Source organism: Erpetoichthys calabaricus, chromosome 4 (genome assembly GCF_900747795.2).
Source record: "Erpetoichthys calabaricus chromosome 4, fErpCal1.3, whole genome shotgun sequence".
Taxonomy (NCBI): domain Eukaryota; kingdom Metazoa; phylum Chordata; class Cladistia; order Polypteriformes; family Polypteridae; genus Erpetoichthys; species Erpetoichthys calabaricus.
In genome coordinates this window covers 291,029,971-291,044,416 of record NC_041397.2, presented here as the reverse complement: position 1 = coordinate 291,044,416, position 14,446 = coordinate 291,029,971, and the positions used below count along the sequence as shown (strand labels likewise).

The 14,446-nt window shown below is 39.3% G+C and overlaps 1 protein-coding gene across 6 annotated transcripts in view; it reads left to right on the top strand.

Annotated features, from left to right (window-relative positions):
• lims2 (LIM and senescent cell antigen-like domains 2) overlaps window positions 1-9,844 on the top strand; it is a 189,006-nt gene extending 179,162 nt beyond the window's left edge. For 3 of the 6 annotated variants that reach the window (XM_051927235.1, XM_051927234.1, XM_051927232.1), the window contains exons 10-11: window positions 2,791-2,996; window positions 8,527-8,614. In XM_051927235.1, coding sequence (XP_051783195.1) covers window positions 2,791-2,953 — 163 coding nt within the window. In that variant the 3' untranslated portion in view covers window positions 2,954-2,996; window positions 8,527-8,614. Of the gene's footprint in view, window positions 1-2,790; window positions 2,997-8,526 lie in introns of all 6 variants that reach the window. The other 3 variants (XM_051927236.1, XM_051927233.1, XM_028800907.2) reach the window with 3 other exon arrangements.
• The last annotated feature ends 4,602 nt before the right edge of the window (window positions 9,845-14,446 follow it).

Sequence of the window (14,446 nt, the reverse complement as noted above, 5' to 3'; positions counted from 1 at the left end):
AATATTATAACAAACAACATTCTCCCTCAAACACAAACAAGAATTACAGAAAAGAAGAATAAAAACTTCTGATTTGGCTACTGATAAGAGAGTGGTCATGGTGAGGCACTATAAAGGCGTACTACTGAAGGTGCAGTGCCATAATTTGCTGAATAATTTGTTACCTAAAAGTCAACAATGCTGAAGTGTCAGAGAAAGGATGTTTAGCATTGTTCATAATGGCCGTCAGTTTTGTCTTCATCCTCTCCTCCAATACCACCTCCAGCAGGTCCAGAGGGTGTCCCATAACTGAGCCTGCCTTCTTAATCAGCTTGTTGATTGATTAAAGTTACTGATTACAGACAAGCTATCACAGAGTTATAGAACATGTAAAGGATGTCACTACCCACGTTAAATGAGTGCCGTCTCCAAAGAAAAAAGAGCCTGCACTGCCCTCTCTTACATAGCCAGACTAACGAGAACAATTAAGAGACTGAATAAATCAAGCAGAAAATATGCACAAATGGTAAATGAATATACCCCTCCTGACTAGGTAATTAGCTAATTTGTCCTTACTCGGCAAACAAGAAAGACCTTGGAAGTCTCCAGTTAGGCTAAGAGACGTCTGAAACGTAGATTGAAAAACTCAAACACAAATTAAATCTACATATGAAGTACAATACTTAAACATAAGAAGGCACATCACAAAAAAGGAAACTAAAAAGAAAAAAAAACAAAGCTTTATCCTGGAACACTGAATAAGAAATTCGTAAAAGTAGTTAGAAAATGTTATGAGAATTTCAGAATTTAATCCAAATTCTAAACAGTGTTAACATTTTCTAAAAAGAAAAGACAGCCACGTCCAAGAGAATTCAAGTGGGCATGTAGTGAGAAGTCCTGCCAAATGACCCCTTTTATTGGCTAACTAAAAAGATTACAATATGCAAGCTTTCAAGGTACCTCAGGTCCATTACATCTTGCCTGAAGAAGGGGCCTGCGTTGCCTCTAAAGTTTGCATATTGTAATCTTATTAGTTAGCCAATAAAAGGGGTCATTTGGTTTGACATTTCACTGCATTCATAATGGCTAACACGGTACAACACCGAGTACAGTAGGCATGTTGAAAGACATTTGAATTACATTGGAGAAGTTGTGGTTCAGAGACTTGTATGGAAGTCCACCTAGAATTTCGATTATCTGTTTTTATGGAACTGTTTTTTTCCAGACTTTGTTTGCCAGTTATAGGAATCCACTTTTTAAAAATGCAAACAAATTAATGTTATTATTTCTATTTAGTATTTGCATGTGCCATGTGAGTGGTAGAGATGAGTGCAGAGAGAAAGGAGCAATCAACAAATGAGTTAATGCAGCTTTCACGTGTTATCAGACAGACAGGAAAGCCGAGTTTCCAAATCAGAAATTTCATGTGAACACACTATGAAGTCGGAGTTCCAAGTCAGACAATTTCGGAGAAAACAAAGCTCCCCAAATGCTGGCAGTTGTGATGTAAACCTGATCTTTCCTCTCAACCATTTGTATAAAATAAAAAGTATAACCTGGTCAACCAGAAATAACATTTTTGGTCAAATTGCTTTGACAGCAACACAAGCAGACCTTTAATATGTTCAATTTTCACAAAAAAAATTACAGTTTATCTCTAATGGCCTTTTTTGCAGACCAAGTAATAAACTGGGAGCAAACTCGCATTTCTGCCAGTTTGCAAACATAAACTGACACGAATGTTATAAAGTGGGAAGGTAAAACGACACCAGTTGGAGCTCTCCTGTCCGCACACAAACGCAGCGTAAGGCGCTTGGATGTAGAAAGTACATCTTATGATGAAGACACTGGAGGAATCACAGCATGCTACCAGATAGAGCACAAGTTAAAATAGGCTAAGCTGAAGAAGTGTAAGTCCATAACAAGCTTTACAAACAAAAGGAGACCACTTCAGTCCATCTTAATTGTTTGGCTGGCTTATAGTTAAGGTGTTTTAGCGTCACACCCAGACACTGCTGGTATACTGCGCACATTTTTGTTTCTCCATATTACTAGAAGAACATAACCACACCTGAGCAAGTCCAGATTGGAGTTACTAGAGTGACTGCAAGACTTTGGGGAATGCCTTCCAAAGGAAGATGGAAGGACGTGAACTGCCTAAGACAGTGTTCCTCAACCACTGTGGGTTGAATGTTACTATTGTTTATATTGGAAATGGGTCATTAGATGATTGCTGTCAGACCCCCTCCTGCTCTAACCATCACACTTGATTTAGCATTGGGGACCTGTAAGATCAGACAATTGTGCTCGATTCACCAAGGTGGAAGTGAGGATCGAGCTCAATTATCTTGGTGGGTCATGAAAACACTTACATGGATAAAAAAAAATTAGATGTGGCACCAAAAAGGCGTTGAGAAGCCCTGGCCTAAGAAACATTAAAAGGAGACAAGGAAGCAGTGTTTAGAATTGTAACAGGAGGACATGGAGTGAGGGTCGGATGTTTTTTAAAATATGGTAACTGATGGAAAAGGGGATTCACTTCTCTTAGGCTTTATATGAAACGAGTTACCAAGAAATGTAGTAGAAAGTAGCAACTTCATAGAATTTATTAGGCTGACTAGTTCTGTTATCTTTACCAAGGAGATCTGTGGCCCTGGTCTACCACATGCTGTTCTGCATCCCTTCAGTTCATCTCCATTTTTAAAGTAGCGTGAGCTGCAATCTTGCTTTCCTTTTCACATCTCCTTCTCTGTCTTTGATTCTGCTGCCACTCTGCTTTTCTCTCTGCCTCTTTCTGTCCACTTTCTTTAGGGACAAATTTGTTGAGATTGATCTAAAGCCTGTCTGCAAGCACTGCTACGAGAAAATGCCTGAAGAATTAAAGAGGCGACTAGCCAAACGAGAACGGGACTCCAAGGACAAGGACAAGGACAAAGACAAGGACAAGAAAAAGAAAATGCCTATCTGTTTGTAAACCTTTCTTAGTCTTTTACACAACCTCTCCTTTCCTTTCATTGGTTAGTGTCCAAAGGCCCTCCATTTCCTTCTGTTTTGGTTTCAGTGCCCTGCCATTGTGTGTTGCTGTCTTGTCCCGGGCTGGGGTGGGCTGCACTTCACTCCCTCCCTCCCTCCTTCTGTTTGTCTCCTGCTTTATTCTGTCATCTTTTATTTCCTGCTACTTAAACATACTTAATCCTCACCCTGCTTTTAGCCTGTTTGGTTTTGCTCTTTAGAAAAACTGCCAAACGTTGCTTTATAGGTAGCTACATACATAATGAAAATTGCACCTTAAATTGTGATCAAATCAATTTTTATTTAAATCTGTCTTATTTTATAAAATGGTTTATACATGTTTTGGAATTAGTAAATTATTTTCACTATTTTATATAAAGCATTCTACAACAGTACGTGGCATTTTAAAGACAAGTGTTCAGAAGGCAGTAAGAAGGCTAACAGAATGTCAGGTTATATAGCGCCCTGATGTGTGGAGTACAAGTCACAGGAGGTTCTGCTCAAGCTTTATAACACACTGGTGAGGCCTCGTCTGGAGTACTGGGTGCAGTTTGGGTCTCCAGGCTACAAAAGGACATAACAGCACTAGAGAAGGTTCAGAGAAGAGCGACTAGGCTGATTTAAGGGCTACAGGGGATGAGTTATGAGGAAAGATGAAAAGAGCTGAGCCTTTACAGTTTAAACATAAGAAGATTAAGAGGTGACCCAAGTGAAGTGTTTAAAATTATGACAGGAATTAGTCCAGTGGGTCAAGACAGTGACTTTAAAATGAGTTCATCAAGAACACGGGGACACAGTTTGGAAACTTGTAAAGGGTAAATTTCACACAAACATTAGGAAGTTTATTTTTTGACAGAGAACCACAGAAACTTTTTTTAGAAGAATTAAGTAGACAGGACTGGCAAGCTTTGTTGGGCTGAACAGCCTGTTCAAATCTAGATTGTTCTAAATGTTCAAATGTAGAACTTCACTGGTAAATGTAGCCAGATAAGAATATCTCAGTTATTTTTACGTCACACTTCATCTGCTGTAGTCCTTGCCTTAGGCTTGCTGTTAACCACTTGTGGGCACTTACTTGGCCATCGCCTGTCATGTGAGCCTTTTGCACTAATATAGTTGTTAAGTTTTTTGCTCTGTTACACTGGCTACGCCTGGCTGTAGTTCTTTATGTTTATGTGTTTCCCCCATCCGTAATTCTGCCCGATCTTCTACTACCTTGTTCAACAATGTTTCCACATTCTCTAGCTGCCCGTCCAACATTCTGCAATCAGCCTTTGAGTTGTATTACCCAAGATTCTCATCTTGTTGTGCTGGCAATATTGCTGTATATGCTACATGTAGTTAAATGCAGCTTGTTTTAAGACCCAGCACAAGGTTTGGGGATCTGTTCATTGTAGTATCTGTGTGCGCCTGCAAATGGTATCGACTAATATGAGACTTCAAACTACAGTACAATACTGTACTATTCAAAATAATCTACACTATGAATGTGCATAGCCTTGTCAATTCAACAGAGTGGTGCTTCATAATAAAGGTTTCTACAGTAGGCTTGGTAATAACACAGTGTAAGTATTTCATCATTTTATTGATGCCGCTGACTTTGTACTGACAGCCAGAATCAAAAAATAGTAACAAAAGTCAAAACCAGAGATCAAATTGAGAAATGCTAACCCAAAAGTGAAAGTCAAAGAGAACAAAGCCAAAATCTTAATCCAGAACTCACAACAGAAAACACATAGTTTATAAATAAACTAGAATTGTGAGAATTTTCCTTATAGTGACAACTGTCCCGGTGCATTGTGGGATGTGTTACAAAGGCAACAAATGACACGAAATCCATCTGTTGAAAAAACAAAATGGCATCAAAAATAATGTTAAGAAATGATAAACTTTTACGAGAGGTCTCCAAAAGAAAAAAAAAAGACTTCAGAAATACATTATCTGGCTCAAAAAAACCCAGCAAAGATATGGAACTCATTTTTAAAGTTTCAAGAAAACCCAAGAAATAGTAGATATAAACATGAATTCCAGCAATTTTGATAAGAAGAGTGAATATTTGTAAGGAAACCCAATCTGAAACATAGATAATGTACAGTTAACTTGGTTGTGTTGAATACAACATAGAATTGCAGTTCGCTTTTTCTGTGGTAAAATGGTTTTAAGGCATTTTGTTGATTTGGAGAAATCATGAATGTTCAGAACGTCTATAAAAGCATAAAGAGGATTGTGCACACCAAGTGAACAGAGGGGCGGATGCATTGGGACTGAGGGTTGGCTGGACTTAGCAGGCACACGGCGCCTCAGCAGCATCAGCCTGCACACGCTGTTTCTTGTGCGTATTTAACAGGCAGCATTGCATGTGGAAATTTCAAATGTCCTTTTTTGAGAATATTCAGGATTTATTTCTTTTTTTAACATTTTATAAAATGCAGTTGGCAAAACCATGGATGCCGAATCCACAAATAAGGCAGAGGCCACCTTTATGAATAAAGTAGATTTAAAAAAAAAAAAAAAAAAAAAAATTCTTTAACTGTGATAAAAAGAACATAACTTTCATGGTTAAGAATTCCATCCATCCATTATCCAACCTACTATATCCTAACTACAGGGTCACGGGGCTCTGCTGGAGCCAATCCCAGCCAACACAGGGCACAAGGCAGGAAACAAACCCCGGGCAGGGCACCAGCCCACCACAGGGCACACACACCCACACACTAGGGACAATCTAGGATTGCCAATGACCTAACCTGCATGTCTTTGGACTGTGGGAGTAAACCCACACAGACATGAGGAGAACATGCAAACTCCACGCAGGGAGGACCTGGGAAGCGAACCCAGGTCTCCTCTAACTGCAAGGCAGCAGCGCTACCACTGCGCCACCATGCCGCCCCTGGTTAAGAATTTCCTCCAGAAAATAATTTGACTATAATTAAGCGTGAAACTTTGCCTTCAGTTGTTACAAAATGATCAGTTTACACCGCGTTCCAAATTATTATGCAAATTATATTTTTCTCTGATTTTCCTAAATAGTCGATGCAAGTGGCAGTCAGCATAATTTTTGAGTCATCAACCATTAGAGTATAATTTGAATGTTACTGAACAAACCTCCTAATGATAACGGTATGTTTTTCAAAAATAAAAAACTTGAAATGCACTGTTCCAAATTATTACGCACAACAGAGTTTCAAAACATTTTATAGGTTGTAAAGAACTGAAAATGGTCATTTGTTGAATTTGCAGCATTAGAAGGTCATATTTACTGAAATCAAAAGGTATTTCAATGAAAAACATCTTAACAGGTCAAGTTACGTATTAACACAGGACCCCTTATTTGATAGCAGCTTCACAATTCTTGCATCCATTGAACTTGTGAGTTTTTGGAGAGTTTCTGCTTGAATTTCTTTGCAGGATGTCAGAATAGCCTCCCAGAGCTGCTGTTTGGATGTAAACTGCCTCCCACCCTCATCGATCTATTGCTTGAGGTTGCTCCAAAGGTTCTCAATAGGATTGAGGTCAGGGGAGGATGGGGGCCACACCATGAGTTTCTCTCCTTTTATGCCGATAGCAGCCAATGATGCAGAGGTATTCCTTGCAGCATGAGATGATGCATTGTCATGCATAAAGATGATTTTGTTATGGAAAGCATGGTTCTTCTTTTTATACCATGGAAGAAAGTGGTCAGTCAGAAACTCCAGATACTTTTCAGAGGTCATTTTCACACCTTCAGGGACCGACCAGCTCTCTCCCCATGATTCCGGCCCAAAACATGACTCCGCCACCTCCTTGCTGATGTCACAGCCTTGTTGGGACATGGTGGCCGTCCACCACTCCATCCATCTGGACCATCCAGGGTTGCACGGCACTCATCTGTAAACAAGACTGTTTGACAATTAGTTTTCATGTAGTTCTGGGCCCACTGCAGTCGTTTCTGCTTGTGAGCATTGGTTAGGGGTGGCCGAGCAGAAGGTTTATGCATAACTGCAGTCCTCTGGAGGATCCTGCTCCTTGATGTTCGCAGGACTCCAGAGGCACCAGCAGCTTCAAATACCTGTTTGCTGCTTTGTAATGGCATTTTAGCAGCTGCTCTCTTAATCCAATGTATTTGTCTGGCAGAAACCTTCCTCGTTTTGTCTTTATCTGCACGAACCCGTGTGTGCTCTGAGTCAGTCACAAATCTTTTAACAGTACGATGATCATGCTTAAGTTTTCGTGAGATATCTAAGGTTTTCATACCTTGTCCAAGGCATTCAACTATTTCACGCTTTTCGGCAGCAAAGAGATCCTTTTTCTTTCCCATATTGCTTGAAAATGGTGGTCTGCTTAATAATGTAAAACATCCTTCTTTAGTAGTTTTTCCTATAATTGGGCTCACCTGGCAAACTAATTATCACAGGTGTCCGAGATTGATTTCAGTGATCAAAAGAGCCCTGAGACACAATACCATCCATGAGTTTAATTGAAAACAAAATATTTAATCTTTATGACACTTAAATACAATTTGCATAATAATTTGGAACGCGGTATATATAATGTAAGGGCTTTCTGTCATATTTCATATGCATATTTTGTACTTGTATGGTTAATTGTGGCACCTGCTTTTGAATTGCGTAAGTATTTAAAATGATGAAAATCATTGTGCGCCATTTCCTAAGCCGTTTTGTTTAGTGATGCGGCCATTTTGTTAAGCCTTTCATTAGGAGGTGGCTCCTGGTTGCCAGGGGTGAGTCCTCAGAGGTAGCAGGATTCTGACATCATTGATGAGGCCTCACAAGTTAGTAGGTCGGCTGTGACGACGTTTATTCATTCAGGATTGCAAGTATGCACAGCATTTTGCTAGTGAAATCCAATTGTATAGTCCATTTTGGTTTATGAACTATGATTCTTGTTTCACATTTTGGCTTTGATGGCAGTAGTTTTGACTTTCCCGGTTAAGACTGTAGAGAAAAGCCAAGCAAAATGACCCCTTTTATTGGCTAACTAAAAAGATTACAATAGGCAAGCTTTCGAGGCAACTCAGGCCCCTTCTTCAGGCAAGATGTAAGCTTGCCTATTGTAATCTTTTTAGTTAGCCAATAAAAGGTTTCATTTTGCTTGGCTTTTCTCTACATTCATAATGACTAACACGGTACAACACCCTAGTACTACCGGTTAAGACTTAACCTTCTCCTGACCCTACTCTCCCTAAAACTGCAAGTGAACCGTCTGTAGAGTAACACACTAGTGCCAAAGGTGGTTTGTATGGATAATGTTTCACATTTTACATTTCCTGCTTCATGTTTTTCTTTTTGCCCTTGGTTGGTTTGAAGTTGACGTTGATTTTGTTGCATGCTGTACCCATCTGCTCAGATTTCCCAGAACTCTGTATTTTGCACTGTGTAGAGGATCCTTGGGCTGCCAGTGATTAAGAGTGAAGGAGCCGTACTCGGACATACTCATCTCTTTGGCTTTTGCTGCTTTTATAAAACGCGTAAGCAGGTTTTAGCAGTAATGTGGACAACACTGGGCTGGAAATAATTCTGCTTCTTTTACTTTTAGGAACAAGTTTGTGGAGTTTGACATGAAGCCGGTGTGCAAAAAGTGTTATGAGAAGTTCCCGTTGGAGCTGAAGAAGAGACTGAAGAAATTGGCGGAAACGTTGGGCCGCAAATAAAACGCTTCACCGTGTGGCTTCTTGAGGCACTTGTTGCCTGCCTGGCTCAACGCTTATTTTTGGTTCTGTTACTTGGGAACGATTTTTTTTTTACTTTAAGTGAAGCCATGGTGAAGGAAGAAAATGCAAAAAAAAAAATAATCCATTTTTTTTTTTAATCAAAAGATAAAGAGCCACCTACTTCTATTCAGTTGCATTGTGAGTACACATGTCTCAGTCTTTTACTTTGTACACAAATGCCTTTTCTTTATATTTACGGTGCTTCTAATTACGCGTCAAGTGCATGAAGTGAGGCCCGGTGTGGCTACTAGCCGTCAGGTACGAAAAGCAAAAATTCTTCATCTCAGCAGTCTGGTGAATCAGAAAAATCCAATAAACGTGGTGCTCTGTAGCCATAAGGAGTTCTCTTTCTCTTTCCATGCTCAGCACAAGGGGAGCTTCTTGGCTGCCTTTACTCACTGCCAGTTTTGCACAAGAACGGAATTTGGCCGTAACCACCATACTACACGTGGCTGTTCTAAGTCGGCCATGTAAGAAATCTGATGGTTACCTCCTCCACACCAAGACAGAATTTAATTCTAAAACGAAGCCTCTTCAACATGGCCACACCTGCCTTTGGTCTTTTCGCTTAGTTTCTTAGTTTATCATATCTTTCTGTATCTTGTGTTTATTTTTATTTGAATTGTCGTGCCTTAGCGTTTATATATCTTTGGCATTATTGAATTAATCTGTTTTGGCGTATCTTGTGTGCAAAGCGTACAGTATGAAATGTATTTTTTGGGTAAATCTATATTGTTATTGCATTGCCTTTAACATTATGTAATACTAGTCAGTTGTACTTCACTTGAAGCTGACTTCATTCCGACTATCTATGCATTGCCTTGACGGGACCTGGGAGGAATGAAACAGTTGACACGCTTTATAAAACTCGCTCAGGATGTCCAAGGGATTCAAGTCCTAGGAGGACTTGTGAACAAAATCAGTGAAAATATATATATATATATTTTTTTTTTGTAATTTTAAAAGCCTAACATTGAGTGCAATGAAAAGGCACTAAATAGAAGATGTTGATTTTTACGGTGCTGCCTCAGCCATGCAGACTTTGCATTTATTGTACCGCATTATGCCTTTGTCGGCCTGCTCTTTTACACCATGTTACTTGCTACGGCATACTCCAGTATTAAATAAACTGTATACCCTTCACTTTGTGGGCTTGTTGTGATTGATTGTGAACGGAAAACAAATTGGCTACAGTGCAAAAAAAAAAGTCGTAGCCTCTTTCAAATTTGAGCATACGAAGTAACAGACAACCAAAAACGAGTTCCAAAGAACAAGAGCTGGCTTGTGTGATAAAGTGTCTGAAAACATCGTATAAGGTCACCATATAGTGAGTTTACGTCTTTAAACAACATGTTGATTTTAAGTTTGACTTCTTCATTCCTAGAAAAAGCAGGTTCTGAAAAATTAAATGGACAGCATCCTAGATCTTGTATGGTCTTCAAAATATGACAGTAGAAACAAGAAAAGAAACAACAGCATGGACTTTATGGAGAGGGTCTGATGTGAATCTGTCTGGATGATATATGGGCAAGGTTCTGACACAGTGGAGCAGGCGAAATAGAATAAAAAAGGTGTTATAACAACTTGGAGAGAAGAGTGAGAGTGTATGGTTAAAAACAGACATTTACATCCCACCTCATGAAGACCTCTGAGGGGCTGGTCCAGGACTATAAATCCTCTTGTGGTAGACCACCTGGACCTACTGCAGTTGGCCTATCAAATGAAGACTGGAGTGGAAGATGCAGTTATCTAAAGTATCTGCTGCACAACACTGGATAAAGCTGGCAGCACTGTGAGGATTCTGTGCCTTGATTTCTTTACTACCATCCAGACCATCCCTGTTAAAGGGTAAACTCAGGGATGTGCAGGTGGAGGAGTCTGGTGTCCTGGATAATGGACTGTCTGTCTGGCAGACTGCAGTTTGTGAGACTCAAGGACTGTGTGAGCACCACAAGGAACAGTCCTGTCTGCTTTTCTCTTCATTTTGCACACCTCCGACTATAAATATAACACCAGGTCATGTCACTTGCAGAAATTCTCAAATGATTCTGTTCATATAAGATTTATTGACATGTTGAATGAGACCATATGAGTGTCAGGACTTTGAGAATTGTCTGCAACTTAACATCAGCAAAACCAAGAAACTGGTTATTGACTGTTACTGCACCAAAGAGCCTTGATGTCCGGTCACTATTCAAGAAATGGATGTAGAGGTGATCCACTCCTACAAGTACTTCAATGACAGGTTGGACTGGTTTCAGGACACAGATGAACTATATAAGAAAGGGCAGAGCAGGCTCTTCTTCCTTAGAGGACTGTTTTCCTTTAATGTGGGTAATGACATCCTTCACATCCTCTATACTTCTATGATAGCCAGTGCCATTTTCTATGCTGTGGTGTGCTGGGCTGGTAACATCACTTCAAGAGAGACCCACTGAATCAACAAGCTGATTAAGAACGCAGGTTTGTTATAAGACACACTTTGGACTCCCTGGAGGTAGTCGCTGAGGAGAGCATGGGAAAGGTGCTATATAAATAAAATGTGTTATTATTATAATGAAGGTAAAACTGATGGCCTTTATCAACAATGCTACACAAATGCTTCTAAGAGTACGACCTACTTGTCCTTTCAGTGATGTGATAAATTCATTTATTTATTATTCTACTTGTTTATTATCAGCAGCTATGTCCAGATGGCAATAAAGGAAAGGAACACAAAAACTCTGTTATGCCAAAACCTGGAAAAAATAAATCTCTGTGGGCCCTCAGTCTTCAGTAGTTCAAATATATAACGTGTTTTTTAGGCCAAATGCCACCTAAACCCTCCTGGGCAATTCTGCCTTTGCGTTATACAAGTCATTTTCAGTTATGACATTGTGCAAGTACACAACAATTGTGGCTCACTTGCCAGGCCATTCTGTAGCTGTAAGGACCTGATGAATGTTGCCCTACTCTCACATCCAGATTTACTTTTTTTTTTTTTTTTCATGAAATTAGTGTAAAACTGCTTAAAAATGAGTGGTAAAACAAGGTAATCTTTCTCTGTGTCATCTAGCAGCAGGGCATTTCTTAAACAATGTGAACTACCCTTGGTCACTGCAAATCTGGCTGGCTACTCTGGCATACAATCATGCCTACTACGCCATAAGCGTTTAGACATGTCCAGCAGACCCCCTTGACTCTGTGTTGGGATATAACAGGTTAGAAAATGACTGACTGTATAAAACCATTGACAGCACCAGAATTTGAGCCCCATAACTAGCAACTGCTGTGTCATTTTTATTCTTTATAAGAGTTGTCCCTAAATAATCACCTAAAAACTACGTAATGATTACAGCATGTGAGTTGATTTCTCATTGATGATAATTGCTTATAAAGAATATCAGAGCATAAACGTTACACTTATGGGGGGGGGGGGGGGGGACAGCGTAAAACTCAATAAATTATAAAAAAAAAATGTTTTTTTTTTAACAGGTCAATCTTGCCAAATTAGATAGATAGATAGATAGATAGATAGATAGATAGATAGATAGATAGATAGATACTTTATTAATCCCAAGGGGGAATTCACATACTCCAGTAGTATAGATCTTTGCTTGTGCAGATTTGGAATAACTGCAATGGTTTACATTTCAGATTTGGAAGCTAATGGAGGTTAAGCAAAAGAGAACAATGGGGGAGGGGGTAGTTGCCATAAATGTCAAACAATTTAAATACAAGTCCTCTTCAGTTGGACGATGAGCTTCATCTTAGTGAGGACGTCTGGAAAGCATTAGAGACAGAGGCTTTATTTTAGGAGTGTATTATAGACCCCTCCAATGTAGACAGTAATATCAATAATAAATAATATTAAAAAGGCAGGTTTACAGGGGAATATTATAGTAGTGGGGGACTTTTAGAAACTCCTCAAATAGCACAGCACAGGTTCAGGAGATTTGAGAATGTAAAAAGTGACTTTTTAATACAGATTGTTAAAACAGTACTGCAGGGTGAAGCCTATCTAGTTGTAGTATTTTGTAATAATCAGGATAGAACTGAGGGTGTAGAGGGGATCAAACAACTAGGGTCAAGTGACCATAATATAATACAGCTTTCCGTGTATGGGAAGAACACAGATGAAAAGACTAAAACTGTTAATTTTAACTTTGGGAGGGCAAAAAATGAACAGATGCAGCAAAGATTGGAATACGTTTTTAAGTGTGGAGAATGCCGAGGAGCAGTGGAATAGGTGTAAAAATGTTCTAAAAGTACTACAGGGCAAGTTCATCCAGAAGTTTATTTTAATTAAAAATAGAACTCTGCAGTCATGTTACAAAAGAAAAATCAGCTGTACAAGGCATGTAACACTAATAACTCCGATGTGAATTGTAGGGCATGTGAGAACACAAGGGCAACCATCAAGAAGGACATCAGGGAAGCTAAAAGGCAGTTGGACAGGAATGTAGCAGATAAGGCGAAAGACGACCCAAGGAGATTCTTTCAGTATTTTAGTAGTAAAAGAACAGTCAAGGAGGAGGTGAAGGGTATCAGAAGTAGTAAAGAGAATTAAAAAATACAGACAGTGAAATAGCAGATACTCTGAGCTTCCATTTATGACGTTTTCACATGCAAGGAAGTGCATAGGGTAATATGGACTATTAAGGAGGTACTGAAGGATTTGGAAATTGTAGAGGGAGAAGTGCTGCTCAGATTAAATAAGCTGAAATCGAACAAATCACCAGGACCAGATAATATTTATCCTTAAGTGTTTAAGGAGTTTAGCGAGTACAGATATGAACCCGTGGCACATATTTTTCAGAAGTATGAGCACACTGGGGAGATTCTTAGAAACTGAAGTCTAGTAAACATGATCCCATTAGAATACAAGCGTGATCAGGCTGACCCAAGTAACTGTAGGCCAGTAAGCTTAATGTGCATCACAAGGAAATGAAGACAATTGAGCTTCGCATGCTTAGAACTGGAGAATGAGTACAGATAATGAAGGTCATGTTTCACTAATGTGCTTGAATTCTGTGAAGAATCAGAGAGGTGCATATAATATGAAATATCTTTATTTTCAGGTTTTTAGTAAGGTTCCACACAAATTGAGGGTGCAGTCTGTGAATGGGTCAAAAAATCAGCTCAAGCACAGGAAGCAGAGAGTAATAGGAAGAGGATCTTTTTCTGAATTAGCTGATGTTAAAGGTGGGGTCCAACAGGGACCAGTGCTGGGGTTGCCAATCTTTTTAATACCCATAAACAATCTGGATAAGATTGCAGTCAATAAGCTGGTTAGTTTTGCAGATGATAGTAAACTGGGTGGACAGGATGATAAATGTAGACTCAGCTAAATTGTTACAGAAGGGCTTGGGCAGACTTGTGGCAGACAAAATTTAATGTCAGTAAATGTAAAGCGGAAGTAGAGGTCTGAAACTCGAAAGTATCCTTTGTGGGAAGAATCTATTAGTCATAGTGGACTCCTCGCTATCTACACCCAGACTCTGGACAGAATTCTTAAAGAAGGCTGATTCAATGTCACATACAGTGCATCCAGAAAGTATTCACAGCACATCACTTTTTCCACATTTTGTTATGTTACAGCCTTATTCCAAAATGGATTAAATTCATTTTTTTCCTCAGAATTCTACACACAACACCCCATAATAACAACGTGAAAAAAGTTTACTTGAGGTTTTTGCAAATTTATTAAAAATAAAAAAATTGAGAATTGGAGTCCACTGTATAACGAGGTGTGGAGTCCATGTC